At 31.2% G+C, this 16,334-nt stretch overlaps 1 protein-coding gene across 2 annotated transcripts; it reads left to right on the forward strand.

Annotated features, from left to right (window-relative positions):
• The first annotated feature begins 2,135 nt into the window (after positions 1–2,135).
• LOC144845054 (E3 ubiquitin-protein ligase MARCHF8-like) lies at positions 2,136–16,307 on the forward strand. Of its 2 annotated transcripts, XR_013612489.1 has the most exons (6): positions 2,136–2,287; positions 2,496–2,554; positions 6,639–6,745; positions 10,891–11,430; positions 12,835–15,020; positions 16,294–16,307. XR_013612489.1 is itself a non-coding variant. In XM_078702182.1 (5 exons), the coding sequence occupies exons 3-5, from the start codon at positions 6,650–6,652 to the stop codon at positions 13,201–13,203; spliced, it is 1,005 nt and encodes a 334-aa protein (XP_078558308.1). In that variant the 5' UTR covers positions 2,136–2,287; positions 2,496–2,554; positions 6,639–6,649; the 3' UTR covers positions 13,204–16,188. The 2 variants fall into 2 exon arrangements, 1 of the variants encoding a protein (XP_078558308.1); XM_078702182.1 differs by lacking the exon at positions 16,294–16,307 and having other exon boundaries at positions 12,835–16,188.
• Positions 16,308–16,334: the final 27 nt, after the last annotated feature.

Genomic DNA, 16,334 nt, shown 5'->3' on the forward strand with positions numbered 1-16,334 from the left:
TGATTCAAATTAGTAGAATAATAGAATTACATCATCAATAATAAGAAAACAATACATTGTTTCATCATGGTGATGGAGATATATACTAATAGCTCCGTGGTTTTATATTAAAATAAGTGTACACTGTCGCAAGTATTGCTTGCTGACAATCTACCAATTATACATATTAATGTCAAGTTAGGCCTAATTGGCTCCACCAGGCTCTCTGTTTTGTCAACACAACCCCCAAAAAAGCGATTCTTTCGTTGACTTACCATTTGTACGAGGTCAAGCTTTCGGGAGACCTGTGTGGAAAAGACAGCAATTTACAATCATATTTAGACTTAAAATAAAACAAAAAAACAACTCACTAACAAATTGAATCAAGTGTATACTTACTCTGCATTAAAACCACATTTTCTGTCTCTATGAAACATACGATGGAGTACTTTAGCCATTGTTTCTAACGTGTTACTCTACATATTGACAACCACTATTTTTCTCCAATGGCCATCACATGATTCACTACAGAAAGGAATTTGTCATCATCGTCGACGACCGCTGAATAAAACGCATAATCTCATTGGTCACATTCTCACTCAGAATCAGTCATGTGAAAAACTCGTGAACTCCAGTCACCCTTTCATAAACAGGGTTTGTTTACTTTTACCTTCAATTAGGCGGTACGTTCTGATCTATTATATCATGGAGCATATGATTATACTGTATCGAAGTATAAATATGTTTTCTTTGTCTAATTATGTTAAATATTCCGATTCTAAACAAATCCCAAGAATGGAATAAATGTATTTTTTTTAAACCCGGTACCTAAATTTATAGAATATTGGAATTTTTTATGGTTTTCAATTCAACTCACATTAACTGGATAATTATTTCTATAAAAAAAAGTATTTTCCTGTGTAAAAAATGATCGAGTTGTTCTTTTGATTTATGTACTTTTTAAAATTCTTCTAAATACATAAAAATTGCATAAACCAGAGAGTTGTATAAAACAACTCCCTGATATTATAAACCAATTTTGGTGAATACCCTATTTGAATTTATAACATTTTTCAAAAGGTAAAAAAAGGCTTTATTCCACGGCGCTCGTTATTCTTACCGCTGAAAAAAATATTAAGTGGTGTTATAGGCTACAATTGCAAGGCTTTCATGAACAATATATTGTGTTAAACACGGAGATACCCTTTAACGACCTCTATGATAGTTTCCCTAATAATACCGTATTTAGTATTCGAATAAGGGGTAGGCCTACTGAAATTTATTTTTGGGGGTTTGAAATGGTAACTATACTCAATTAAATGGTATTATTATAGTAATTTAATTAACATGGATATTTATTTTTTACAATAGGCCTACTAGCATAGTTTTAAAGTTGTCATTTTATTTGTTTGTTATTCATTGAGGCCAACCTTTCTACTTTTCTTAATGATTGGCGCAAAATGTTAATTTAAACATAAATCAATTCATTTGGAAATTACACTTTTACACAAAACTGACTTCCGAAAAATTAATAGGCTACAATATATTGACTGATGGATGTTAAAAGGCCTGACTATGATAAGATTATGTAAAAAAAAAGTAAAACTTGTTAAGGTCAACTTCTTCTGAAGAGGTAAAAATTATAATTCTAATTTGTATATCTCATGCACTGAATAAGGGGAGCGAGTGGTTTTGTTGCCTATATTTTAATATGCCATTGACATTGGATCTTTATGCTACCATTTTGAAATAAACTGGTACCGTACCAACTCTTTAAAACAGAAATTAATCACTCATTTCCACTCTAATCGAATGTCACGATTATCAGAATTTAGGTTTTTTGTTTAAAAAAAATAATACATTTTACATCCTTAACCCTTTTAAAGTATATTATAAAGATAATGATGTATTGTTTTTCTATTGTATACCTCTGTTTCGTAACTAGGACTGTATTTATGTGATCTCGAACGATCACCGTAGCGAAATAAAATTAATATTTGCGTTTAGATCGACAGAGTGCGGCTTCTAATCTTTCGATGTTAAAAATAACTTGCTTGCTGCCCTCAATTTTTACAGACTGTCAATTAACTAGTTTAGGCTTTCTCTGTGGTGGTTCAAGAGTGGAGAGAAAAAGAAGACGTCTGGAATATATGGAATTAGCACTTCCTGGATAAACAAAGATTGTCGATAAAGAAAGTGTACTCGAGCAGCACACACCGTCGTTATAAAATTGATTTTCAAGTGGGTTAATTGTTTAGTTTGCCGTGGATTTTTTGTCTTTGCAATCCGTAGGATGTCATACTAAAAAGTGAGCTTGTTTATATGGTTATTGTGGTATATAATGATTGAGAATTCGTAGGCCTAGTTCCTTTGAATATATTACTCCATCATGCACCACACACAGTCTAGCCCAGTCGATCGTGTGATGCTGTTGTAGAGGCTAATAATACTATTTCTACTACATCATCTCTACTTTTTCTAATCAAGTTTAATAAAAACATATTTTCACTTTTTAGGGTATCGCCTAACGGTCGCAAAAATCGTCTTGGATTTTCACCCAGACGTCGGTATCCAGGTAAGTAAAGTTAATACAATTTTACAAATTACTCATTCATTGCTTCGTCCTTCAGATGGGATGTAAAGCCGTTGGTCCTGTTCTGTTTACATTACATACCTGTTTAGTTTAGTGCATGTTAGATAAAAGAATTGAAGTTGTTGACCAGAATTATTGGGCATATAGGCCTAGGCCTAAAACAAAATATGCCTTATTTTCAGAAACATTGATATGTTGGTGACGTCACAAAACTTATGTTGCTCTTTTGCCAAGTATTTCGCTCAGTTGCTGAGCGCTTTATTTATGTTGTTAGTATGTTCCCTCCACCGTCAGGAAGAGCCTAGTTTTCGTTTTGTTTTAATCTGAAGTTTGTGGTTAATGATGACTAATCATTCATGTATCGCTATCAGCCTGTCGGTAATGTTTGAAATCAGGCGCATTTTATTTAGGTCGCGATACAGATAAATCCAACTTCCGACATATTCTATAGAGCATCACTAGCTAATGAATAAGTACTAATTTCCCCACCCGCAAAAAATTTGTCTAGGCAATGGTGACTGTGAGTTAATGATGGTCAGTAAATATATTTTAGAGAATCAACATATGAAAAAGTAAAGGTTTTATCCAACCTGATAAATTGCGTCTAATAATTTTTATGAAAAAAAGGGGTAAAGGAAGTGAAACCATAAATAAATGGCGGAAGCCTGTCAAAAAAACAACCAGGCCCCAGACAACTTGGCCCCAAGTCAACTCGGCCCCATGTAATTTCTTGACCTCACAGTCTTAGTTTAGGGGTGGTAACCATATAACCTTAATAATAATTTGTTTAAAAACATTTTTTATTGTTATACTTAAAATAAAAGTACTGTAATGTACTGTAAGTGATAATGTAAATACTGTAAACTAATTTAATCAAAAATAGATACAATACAGAAGATAAAGATCTTTGTGTGTCTGATTTTATATCCTATACATTTTACAGGTACAGTACAGTAGTTTCATTTGGCCTAAAGCTTTGTACCTATTGTACAGTGTGATGAGGTTGCACTTTTTTAAACCTCAATAATGTCATAGACCACAAAGAAGCTAGTTGTGTACACAGATAACTGGATGTGTTTACATTAGAGGAACCTTTAATATCCTTTTGTGTCTTACTTTACTGTGAAAGTGGCTATCATCAGCCAATTCATTATCAGTCCAATAAGTTTTCTATGTGCACAACCATACCGTGCCAATATAAGACTTTCAACTATATGCACAGATTGACCATGTCAATAGCCTAAAAAATTATTTCTTCTGTAATAAATAATTTGCCTTAAGCTCTGTCTACAATATCAAACTTTATGCGACAAAAAACGTGATGTGCCCATAATATATATTATTGTGATGTCATAACACTACCATATTTGGGTATACTACCATATTTGGGCACATAACACTTTTTTTGTCAAACTAGATTGACAGATTCCAATGTTAGAGCCTATGTATTGAACATTAGTCATTTCGAAGGTGTGACTTACATTATATAGTAAATATTATAACAAACCTGTGTATCCTTGAAATTTGATTGGTTGATTTTGTATCGCATCTCAATATCTGGTTTCCACCCTTTTTCGTAGTTTAACACCCATATCACGATAGATTAAAAGTGTGTGCCGAAACTAAAAAAAAATGATAAGCCTATTTCATGCCTAACTTAGCCTACAGTAGGGACCAAACATTATCGTATTTCTCTCTGAGAAAAAGAGCGCTACAAGTACAAGTAATTAAACATCCCTCTTCAAGCATTTTTTCATACCAATTTATTCAGAGCCCTTTTTCATTAGCATTTTTAATAATAATAACACTATCATGGTTATTAGTATTTAGTTTAAAATGGTACATGCTTGAGTTTCTACTTTATATTCTTCGTTTTCAAGGATTTTATTATCTATCAGACAAAGCTTCTTAATGAATTTGAAGTGGTAATATCTTACAAAATCAGTCAAGTATGACAGCTAAATAAAAAAAATGATTACAATTTTCTCATTATACCAGTAATTTTATGTAATTTTTCATTGATTGAATGTAAACCATAAAATTTGATTAGCCAATACTTAATTATTAACAATATAGAAATGTTTGTTTCACACTTACTTACTTACTTGTTTCTGGAGCTCAGCATTTGCTAGGTACAGAGTCGAGGCTAGGCTATGCCTATAGTATAAGCCCCTTTTGAAAATAACATCAAATCTTGAATACGGCGCAAATTTTAGAGGGTGGTTGGACCATGCCTGTTCAAGACCTGACTTGAATTGATTAATTGATCTTGAAAGATACTACATCCTCCAGTAACGAATTCCATAGTATAAAAGCTTTTCGACCAAACGAGACTACACTACAGGTATCATCATCAAACCAGGACTAAACATCTCTTTTATTATAAATTACTATAGGAAATTAATGAACAATAGTGTATTAAATTCTAAATTGGTTAATTTGTGTGTTTTTGTTTAGTTTACGTAGGAAAGAAGCATAGTACTTTAGGTTGCTAATTGCAGATGTTTAAATACAGTACAAATTCGAGCTTTCAGTACCTAACAATTTAAAAGAGGTCACTTTAAAATAAAAATGTAAATACACTACGTTTTGGTAATTGCAGTTTGGTAATTAAAGAGAGAAAAAAAACATTTTATGATGCGCCCACATGGTGCGTTACCACTAACAACATTCACGTCAGTTCAGTTGATTTGGTTTATACTTTTTTTTTCTTATGTATTAATTGACCTTAATGTTGACAAACATAATTTTGTTATTGTTTCTCTCCCACCCTAAAAAAGTATTAGTAAAGAAAGTAATTTCTTTATAAAAATGGAACACTTTTTAAACTGATTTTAATTGTCTAATTGGTCTTAATTGTTGGTTACATTGATATTCACATTGATTGTACTGTGAACTTGTGTAAAGGTACAGTACACACTCGGGAGATGATCCTGATAATATTAATATAATACATTATATAGTACTTTACTACTACTTAACATTTTCTTTAACCTTTAACCCTTTCAACTTAATACAGTTTGTTATACTTAAATTATTGATTGTTTTCTTCTAGAATCCAATTAATTTTATTGTTTAGATGTACTGTACTGTTGTATAATGAATTAGACATGTGTTATGTAAGCAGGAAAATGGCAGTTTATTTGTAATCTTTCAACCATTGTAATACAGTAGTCTTTGTTCAGGTCCTAATGGTGACAGACACAGGGCAGGGATTATTCAAATGTATTCTAGGAAACGCAATAAACTCATCCAATACTGACACCTTTAAGCTGGCCTAATATGTCATGTATTCTGGAAAGTATGTTGTTCCGATGTGTTTTTGGTGGTCAAAAAAGAATTTGGGACCTTTCGGACCTTTAAAGATGTATTGTCCCTTGAAACACAAAAAAATGAAGGTCAAAGTATTCTAAATTTAAATTGGCAATATCAAAGTAATATTAAAGTTATTCACTTTAAGTCGAAAATTCCAGCCAAAAGCAACAAGTTTACGTAATTAACAGGTAAATTAGTTTGATTACATTTCATCTGGAAAATCGTCGCCAACGAAAGTAAACAAAGATTTCAAACCACAAGTACGCATTATGCATATGCTAATTAGGATTGTTTACAACTCGTCACGGTTGAGAAGGTATTTTCACACAGATCGTGAGGAAGTTTTATGATTATGCATACAGAGTAGCCAAACAAGCGCGTTTCATTATGGGATATGTTTTGATCGAAAACTTTGACTGGAAGTCAAAGTTATTTTTTTAACAAAAAAACGTCTGTATTTCAGTTAAATGATTTTTTTTTTCGAAAAATTCTTGGTGATAGTTAATAACTATTAAGATACTTCAAAATGACCCACCTTTTTTCGAAATCTGTTATTTTTTATTTTTTTGGAATTAGTCAAAGGGACAATACATCTTTAAGAAAAGTCTGGTTTTGGAAGAGAGTCCAGGTTTTGGATAAGTTAGTGCTCCTCTCCAGAATCTGTCCTTGCTATTGTAGCCCATTGAAAACATAATCCTGTTGTTCTGTGTATTAATGGAAAAAAATGCAAAAAATATATATTTTTTTTTAGGACGGCTAACAATGCCAGTTCACCAAATCAGTGTTGCTCCGCTAGCATCAGAAGAATCTATACCTAGCAGTTTACAAGTTTCAAAAGATGAATCTCCAGTGGAAAATGTAAGTACACAAAATATAGTGTAATTGTGGTTGTCTTTAAAGCTCTGTCTACATTATCAAACTTTGTGACAAAAAAATGTGATGTGCCCATATACTGTATGGACATGATGATGTCATGTCACTATCATATCTGGGCATATCACTACCATATACGGTACAGTATGGGCACATCACAATTTTGTTGTCAAATTAGTTTGATAGTGTAGACAGTAACTTAAATAAGGGTACAGTATCAAAGATGGTGCTCAGAGAGATTGGGGCGCCAGACACTTTGGACTGAGGACATTACATTCCTCAATGAATGTTAAGAGAAACATGTGATATTACTGTTTAATATGTATAGAGTAGCATGTTCATGTATTATGTCAAATAGCAAACCTTGTTTCTGAGGTTTAATTTAAACCATTATTTTCTGATGTGTTGTGTAATCCATATTGTAAATAATCTCAAATGGGCAAACTGTCTTTACCCGCTTCTCTTTAAAGTAAAGTAATTTAATGCTGTATCCATGATTACTATTCATCTACCTGTACAATTACTTAAATGTCATATTGCGCATAATTAGTTTATTAGCATTACAGTAGACCTCCATTCCTCATCCATTCTAATGAGACCTTGCCACGATTTTGATTATATTCGTATGATGGCCATCATGTATGTACTATGCGTTTATGGATTGTCATCAGTGATAAGTTTACTCTACATGTGCTATGCAACTTCATCGATCTTAATTTGAATCTAGAGTAGAAATTACTGAGATGTCCAATCAGAAATACATTAGTTATTAACTTATTGATTTTAATTATACTATTTCTATAATAAGTCTGCTCAAATTTCCAATAACGAGGTTGAAATTTCAGATGCAATAGTAGCTTTGTACTATATTTAACTTGGCTTTTGATAGATATTTAATTTGTTCTATTTTTAAGCATTTTGTTCTGTACAGTATGGTATAAGCCATTTGTTTCTGTTGCATATGACAACAAGTTGTTTAATTATTTATAGAAAATGTTTTATATTAAAACCACAGAACATTTTTTTTTAAATTTAGCTGTGGTTTATAATAAAAATAATAATAAAAACCTTAATCTTAAAAATCATTGTGTAGTGTCAGAATCTGGCCACAAAATATGTTATAATGATTTATACTTTTTTTGTATCTACGTCATTCGTTTCAGAGACAATAATGTTCTTAGATTTTTTTTCCCCGAATAAATAATAAAAATAATAATAAAAACCTTAATCTTGAAAATCATTGTGTAGTGTCAGAATCTGGCCACAAAATGTGTTTATAAATACTTTTGTTGTATGTACGTCATTCGTTTCAGAGACAATAGTGTTCTTAGAATTTTTTTTTTTTTTGCCGAATATGCAAATGAACTCACGATATCTAATCAAAATAAATTGTTATTATTATCGCTATTCTCCATTTCAGTTATTAATATGTGATGAACAGGCAATATTTTTTAATGTACAAATGTTGTATTGACTTTAAATTTTTATTACATGTCATAAATAATATTTTAATAATACAGATAATACAGCACAGGTACACTATATCAATAAAAATGAATTTATGATTATCTTTGTCAATATCATGTTTCCATCCAAATCAATATTAATATCAATGTACATCATTGATCAGTCGTCATAATACAGTACATTATTGTGTGCGGACGTATATTACAATAGTAGGTTAAAATAATGGCTTAATTTTAACCATTATTTTTACCATAAATTGAGCGCCATTTGGACGTTAACAGCTTAAACGACGAATCCCGAGCCATCCGCTCACATAGGACATAATTTTGGATTTTTCAAAGGAGGTCAGGTACAGAGGTCGGATAGCTGATTACTGTACATATAACACAGTTTATAATAATCTAATAGTAATATATCATACAGTACATGACAAAACTGATCATCCATTTTAATATTTTTAAACCGAATATGCCGTTGATAATTACGCGTTTTAAACACAAACGCGTTCACCTACGTCCACTACTAAAATGTTTATTCATATTCAGTATTAACATTGGATAAAATTAAAATGCTAATATCTGAAATACTCACTAATGTATGCTATAGCTTAATGTGTAAATATTTCTTTATGGAGAATAGCATTTTTTTTTATAATTTAAAGTTCAGTGTTGACTCATTGACGTCAATGTGAATATGTTTATGAATGTTGTAATGTAAAGAAAGAAAAAAATGTCATAAATTTTTCAAATTTATTAGCACAGTAGTATAAATATACAGTACTGTTTGTTATTTCCAGAGTAAAAAAATAATTTAGTAAATTGTAAATTTGTTTGTTTATACTGTGCAACCAATTATTATTTCCCTGTACACTTTTCAACAGTGTCTCTTTGATTATTTAAACAATTAAGTGCCAACAAAGTAATTGCCATTGTCAACTGCATGTTGTATGTTACTGTACTTCTGGTACACTGATATTGATACATTATATTTTATTTATTTATTTGGAATTACACCGGTGGCACACTTAGCACAAAGGTGCATCCTTAAAAAATAACAATATAAAATATAACAATTAATTAATTTACATACAGAAAAGGGAATTTTAATCGATACATACAGTATAGTAGATAATTACTTTACACAAATGAAGACAAAACAAAATATAGTAAAAGTGTATTAAATAAAATCAATTGATAACACAGCTTATATTGTTTCATCTTTTAGTTATTGTACATCAGATTTTAATTCATTTTGTGTTCTACAGTACTGTACTATCCATATTAACAGAATAGTTACATTAATACAAATTGCCTGAGTATAGCAATGGGAATTCTCTACCATTGATTACAATTTAATTCATTTTATAATAATAAGATTAGAAAATCAAAATTAACTTTGTGCAAATGTTAAATCCTATGTGAATAATATTTTTACATTAATTTGATAGATTTGATTTATTGTACGCATTCTAAGTTATTAAAGTACTCTAATATAATTGAAATGTTTAAATGCGTTTAAACGTTTACTATATCTCATAACAAAATATTTCAATCTTCGATCAACTAAAGCCGAAGTATAGTCATTGTCTCAGGACCATTCTGTAGTAAACACCAGATAGGTTTTCTTCATCAACACTTCTATGAATGGATGACTAGTTGGGAACAGAAACGGTAGTAGACCAAACCCAGTACCATTTTGATTACGATCATTCCGAAAATTACATCACGACAATTTGTTGAATAGACTTAAATTCTATACATTTGCTTCATTTACGTCTTTCCTTTCATTGTGTGTAATGTCAGTTGAAATTCTACATAATTTCTTCATTTCTACTTTATCAGTGCTCATCATTTAAACATGTTTATTGTGGCAAATATTTTAAAAAATCAAATTTTTGTAATATTGGGAAATGATCTTAATGACCTTAGACTAAAAATTCATCCACCATCAAGTCTGCAGATTGAATGTTAATAATTTCATTGACAAATTATTTTCTATGCGCATAAGATTATCTAAGCAGCGACAGGATACAGTAGTTGAAGCTAGCAATTCGAATGTACTATTTTTACGTAAAATTTTTCCATCCATGTATTAAGATTGATAGAATGCGCCATGTGGTATGACATCTGATATGGAATTGAAATGTAATTCTTTTTAATTAGAATTATTTTATTTATGAAAGATAAACAAAGAACAGTGAACGTAAAATGATAATGTAATGCCTTCTTTTTTTTCAAATTGTGATTTTATAATTCATGTCGTAAGCAATAATATTGTTATGTTAATGTTCAAGATAATGTAATGCAGAGGCCATCTGTAACGTATAGCTACAAGCAAGCATACATGATTATTGCAATTCAGTACATTGATGTTTTCCTTATGTATTATACAGTAGGAGTAGTTTTAAGTTGTTTTGTTATCTCCGCCATTTTTTCTATGCAATATTGATTTATTTGTATGTGTGTGGGTGTGTCTGTTAGTAGGATATTGTCAAAACTAAAAGACGGGTCTTTACCAAATTCAAACTACTGAAAGGTATATAGCTACAAATGACTCCATTAAAATTTGGAGGCAATCCGGATCAAATCGTAATTTAATTTATCTAATAAATACGAACATTTAAGTATATAATTTTTTACATTTTTTTTTTTTTAATTTTTCAGAGTTATAAAGTTACCAGTCCTCTATCAAGATCCTTAACAGGTAGTGTGCCCCTCATAAGTGACAAAGGCTCGTTGTATGGTGGGGTCACTCTCTTAAGTCCAAAGCGATCAATGTCCGAAGGGGTAAACAATATAAGTGACAAAATCAATGATGTCGTTGTGGAAACTGACGAAGTTAAAGATGGAAGTCTGGACAGTAAATTCATAGACTCTGATAAACTGTATGAGCAAGCATCCACCGAAACATGGTACACGCCCCCGACGGGGATGTCCAGAGAATCGTCGTGTAATCCATCTCATTGTCCATCGCACGCTCAGTCGATGGTTTCTCTAGCGTCCAGTCAAGGTGACATCTGTCGCATATGTCATTGCGGTTCAGAAGAGGACTCGCAACTGATAATGCCATGCATTTGTACAGGCAGTTTAAAATTTGTTCACCAGCATTGTTTACATCAATGGATCAAAGGCTCAAACGCAAAGGATTGCGAGTTATGTCATTATGCATATCGCATGTACTCAAAACTAAAGCCAGTTGGCAAGGTGAGATATACATGTTTTTTTCAACAAAGTGTTTACAACTATTTTCATAAAATAAATTATATTCTCATAATTCCTCAGTGGATTCTAATTTTACCTATTCTTTGTACATGAATAATGCTTTCAGGTATGTATACACTATATTTATGATACAAATAATTAAAACAACAAAAAATATATAAAACTATAGCTTTAAACACAGTACATTTTAAAAGTATTAGATTTAGTTATACTGTATTTACTAAATATAATTGAAATTTGACACACAAATATATAAATGCCCTTCACATTGAATAGACTATAGAATATGATGCTTGATAATTGGACTTAACTTTTGACCTCAACGATATCTCCACAATTATAATACTAGATTTTATGTACACTTTGTACTATACTAAAGTATAATGCAGTCGATAATACAAGCTAGGATGCAATCATGTACTGTATGTGCATCAAGGGAGACTTAACAAGATATTACTATTCTTCCCAGGACTTTTTGAAACATGGCTAGGCTATTGTATTTAGTCAGGTCACGTGATTGATGGCATTCACATAAATGGAAGCTAATTAAGCCTCATCAGCATTAGTACTCTCATTCGTAGGTCCATAAGTATGTCTCTCAGGAGGTCCTGCTCGCTTTGCTGGGATCCCCTTATATGGTACTGAGCACCCTAGGGAGACGAGCCTTCTTCCTGTGTTAAACATAAATCATGTTGCTTCTTATAGGCCTACCCCAGTGATATTTATACTGTAGGCCTAGTACAGAAAAAGGACCGATCCATCTCTTTGTACGTCTACTGTATGTTAAATAACTTTTGAATAAACTTTCTACCATACTTTAAATCTAAATTTGTTCAGGCTTATTGTATTTATCACAAAAAGCAACAACATGATGTCTCACTCAAGGTGCTATGCTTTCTGAAAACATAAAGGCCATATTTTATTAGCACCCCATAGCATACGCTATAACAATTAAAGGATAACAACAAATGTAATAATGTCCCAGCGGTATGCTGAGCTAGACATATTCTGATGGATTTACTCTGTTATTTGCAATGTTTTGCTTATTTGTTATTCATAATTGATGTACTGTATAGTTCTTGTTAAAATATACATTATGATGCCAAGCTTACTGTTAGTTAAACTCGACTCACATAATAATTTATAGTTTTGGATTATTCTTTAATCTATATTTATGTTAATGTTATGAATCAAGTATATAAATAATGCAAATGTTATAAATCCTAATATTTATCATCACACACTTACATTACATTTTTTGAGTTATGGTTTTAAACAACTTTTTTTAACCCCCGGCACCAGAATCCAGTCTTGGTGTAGTTTTATACTTAATTCAGATTGATGTAAGACCATTTGTTTATAAAATATTTTTGTTTATTCTTCTAGTGGGAAAGTTTGGAGATGTCTGCCAATGAAAAAAGAAAAATTCTTTGTTCGGTTGCCTTCCATTTCATTGCAATAACGTGTGTTGTCTGGTCACTATACGTACTGATAGAAAGAACAACAGACGAGATAGAGAAAGGGAATTTAGAATGGCCTTTTTGGACAAAACTAGTGGTTGTTGCAATTGGTTTCACTGGAGGAGTTGTTTTCATGTACATACAATGTAAAGTGTACTTACAACTGTGGAAACGGTTAAAGGCATACAACCGTGTAATATACGTTCAAGATTGTCCGATGGAAGATAGGTTACGTTACAAATTAAATTATGCGAATGAAACTGCGGTGAACATTGATTCGCAAGTTTTAAGTTAAAGAAGATGAATAGCGACATATTCTATCATGTGACAATGTTTTATCACGTTATCAAAATACTAACTTGTTAGTTACGAAGCACCAAGCATTACTCAAGACCACTTTCCTGTCTAGCGATGAGCACAATAGCTGGCCTGTATCTAACAGGATTCTAGTTTAACGGAAAGCTAAGCTTACACTTACGTTTCTCCAATTTGAGTGCGATCTATGGACATATATTGTATACATTAGCACTATACACAGTGTAATTCTGCTGTATTTAATGTATGACAAAATGTGGTTAGAAAATGTGGGTTATGTATCAAGTTGACAATGTGTTTCAGAGAAGGTTTATTTATTTGTATTAAAGTTAAAACATAACCTGGAATTGTCCAGAATTGAACCTAGCACAGTAATTTATTTTGGATAAATATAGAAAGAACTGAATGTTTATATTATTTATGTTAAAGGTATATACTTCGGTATAAGCACACACATTAAAAAGTGACGTTTTTGAGGATCTGCTACTAATGGAGGACCAAAGGTGGGCCTATACAGAAACATTCAATAGAAATTATAATGTACATCATGTGGATCAATTCAATTTCAAATTTGAGCACAGTTTGGTTCAATATTTGTTGTTAATATAATTTTCCATATTAATACGAATAAGAAGAACATGTCATTAAAAATTGATTATATTAATTTATAATTAATTACAGACTTCTGAATTTTTTTTCAACAATTAATTCACCAATCATGTTCAGTCCAATGATCTAGGCATATTCATTCTAAAAGGCTTGTTGATAACATTGGTAAATTCATTTAATATGGAGTACTTATTTGTTTATATAAAATATACATTAGTTCAAGAATATTTTAATCACAGTACATGGTTTGACAAAGACTATTTTTCATTAGTCTGAACATCTCTTTTACAATAAAATTATTCAAAACCTTTTTACTATATTTGCTTAAAATGATTATTTTTAAATGATGGTGTATCACTATCAATTTGATTTGACCTCACCAAATCACCATGCCAAATTGAGGGTAAAAATAGTTGTCCATATTTGAACATACAGTACCATTAAAACCACAGTTGTCCAATTTGCAGCTGCATAGCCCCACGAGTATTTTTTCCACTTTATAAATTTCCATTTTCGTTTGAAGTACTGCAACGGTTATATTATGTCTATGAATAACTAATGGTCTTATACAAACTGTTTGATATTAAATGCAATATAAAAAGGAAATGTCAAAAGTTAAAACAAAATTCTGCGTTGGCTCACTAATTTTTACTATTATGAAATACAACACGATTTAGGAACAAAAAAATTGGTAAATAAACAAAAACAATGAATATTGATATGAATGTCCTTGGATTTAGAGTAGATATAAAAATTGAGATCGCTAGATAACACCTAAACAGAAAACACTTAGAGTAATTTATTCCTTGTTGTTTGTGCTATCTAATCATATATCAGATTGAATATTCAGTTTGATGCTTTGTGTTGTTGCCAGGTTGTTCTTATGTTAATTCGCAAATTGCATGTTAAACAGGAAGTTAAAGGTGTTTCTCGATATACTGATCCATTTTTATTAATTATGATATTACTATAAGCTTACAGTTTCTGGCGCGTGTTGAAATTTTACGGTAGAAGAATTTAGATAATTATTATTGTTGCTTTGGAGTTTATCAGATTTACTATTTATGGAAAATATTATGCTAATTTTCATCACCCATATGAGTCATTATCATAAACACAATTGGCATTGTCAACTTTTTAATAATAATAGGATGATGATTCATCACAAAACATCCACAGCATTTTACAGTAGTTGAATCAGTTCATATTAAATATAAGTCAACCTCCCCTCCCCCTTTTAGGACACATATTCCCTTTTAAGGAAATACACATTCCTGTGATATGAATAAGGGGAAATATTTATTGAATGCTATTCCCTATTCAGGGGGAAACCTCTATTAAGGGGCCAATTTATTGAAGGTGTCCCCTTAAGAGGGATTCTACTGTATAATAACACCAATTTTATTGATAATTATGTATGTTTATTCATTTTTTATTGATATAATGTTTACCGATTAATAGTATTTTATTAATTTACTTTGCATAAAATTATAACAATTCATGAATTATTTAATTAACTTTTTGCAGTTTATTTCATTTCGTAATCAAAGATTGTATAGCGCCACTACGCGGCACAAGATAGATAACTGCGCAAGATATTTGTAATCCCATGTACGCAATTCCGGCGGCAAAATTAACTGGATGAATGCGGGAGTTTCGATGAGTTTAGGCTAGGCCTACAAGTTCAAACAATACAAGACAGACAACTATACAATTTACTGAGACACAATGATTATCATTGATAAATAGTAATACAATAATTGTTAACAAAATAAATTATCAAAGAAAATATAACTATTAATATTATAAACACTATTTGTTTTTACTCGTTGGTTTGGCCGCTATTCCGGGGGCCATGGAAATACATGGGAGCGTTGTGTTATAGGATAGGAGCTTAGCAACACATATCTATCTTGCGCAGCGTGGCTGCGCTATATGATCTTTGATCTAATGTCAATACAGAAAAGAAACTGCATTGTATCATAGATAAAATAACTAGTTTCCTGATATTAAAATGTGACCGTATTTCCAAGAAACAACATAAAGAGGTTCAGTTGATAGCAACAACACATTTCACTTAAAGTTCATACAATATAGAGGGTACTGTATGTATAGGATATTACTTCCTGTATACTATTTTCAAGAAAATATTAACCAAGTTATGATGTGAAATTTATATGAAAAAGGCTGTAATAGTTTCCTGTATGTTAAGAGAGAGCTATTGATTTGCGAAAACTGACGACGTAGGACCTACGTATTGATGTGTTGTTGGTCGTCACGAAATAGAATTAGGAAATGTTTTCCAACTTGCCCGCATGCACACAATGAATTAACATGAGCTAACTTGTTCCTAGGCTGTCGGTTGTCACGAAATGAAAGCTAACTAATATTGTAAACATCAGTAGGCCAATATTTTATTTGTTTAAAGATGTATTGTCCCTCAAAAACATAAAAAATGAAGATTAATTAAATCAGACTTTGAATATGTTATTTTGTAGTTTT

The sequence above is a fragment of the Antedon bifida genome, chromosome 6 (genome assembly GCF_963402885.1).
Source record: "Antedon bifida chromosome 6, ecAntBifi1.1, whole genome shotgun sequence".
NCBI classification, from domain to species: Eukaryota; Metazoa; Echinodermata; class Crinoidea; order Comatulida; family Antedonidae; genus Antedon; species Antedon bifida.

Coding starts and splice junctions, on each gene's coding strand:
- LOC144845054 (XM_078702182.1), top strand. CDS start 6,650: ATGCCAGTTCACCAAATCAGTGTTGCTCCGCTAGCATCAGAAGAATCT. Junction 6,746..10,890: donor ATGAATCTCCAGTGGAAAAT/GTAAGTACACAA, acceptor TTAATTTTTCAG/AGTTATAAAGTTACCAGTCC. Junction 11,431..12,834: donor AACTAAAGCCAGTTGGCAAG/GTGAGATATACA, acceptor TTATTCTTCTAG/TGGGAAAGTTTGGAGATGTC.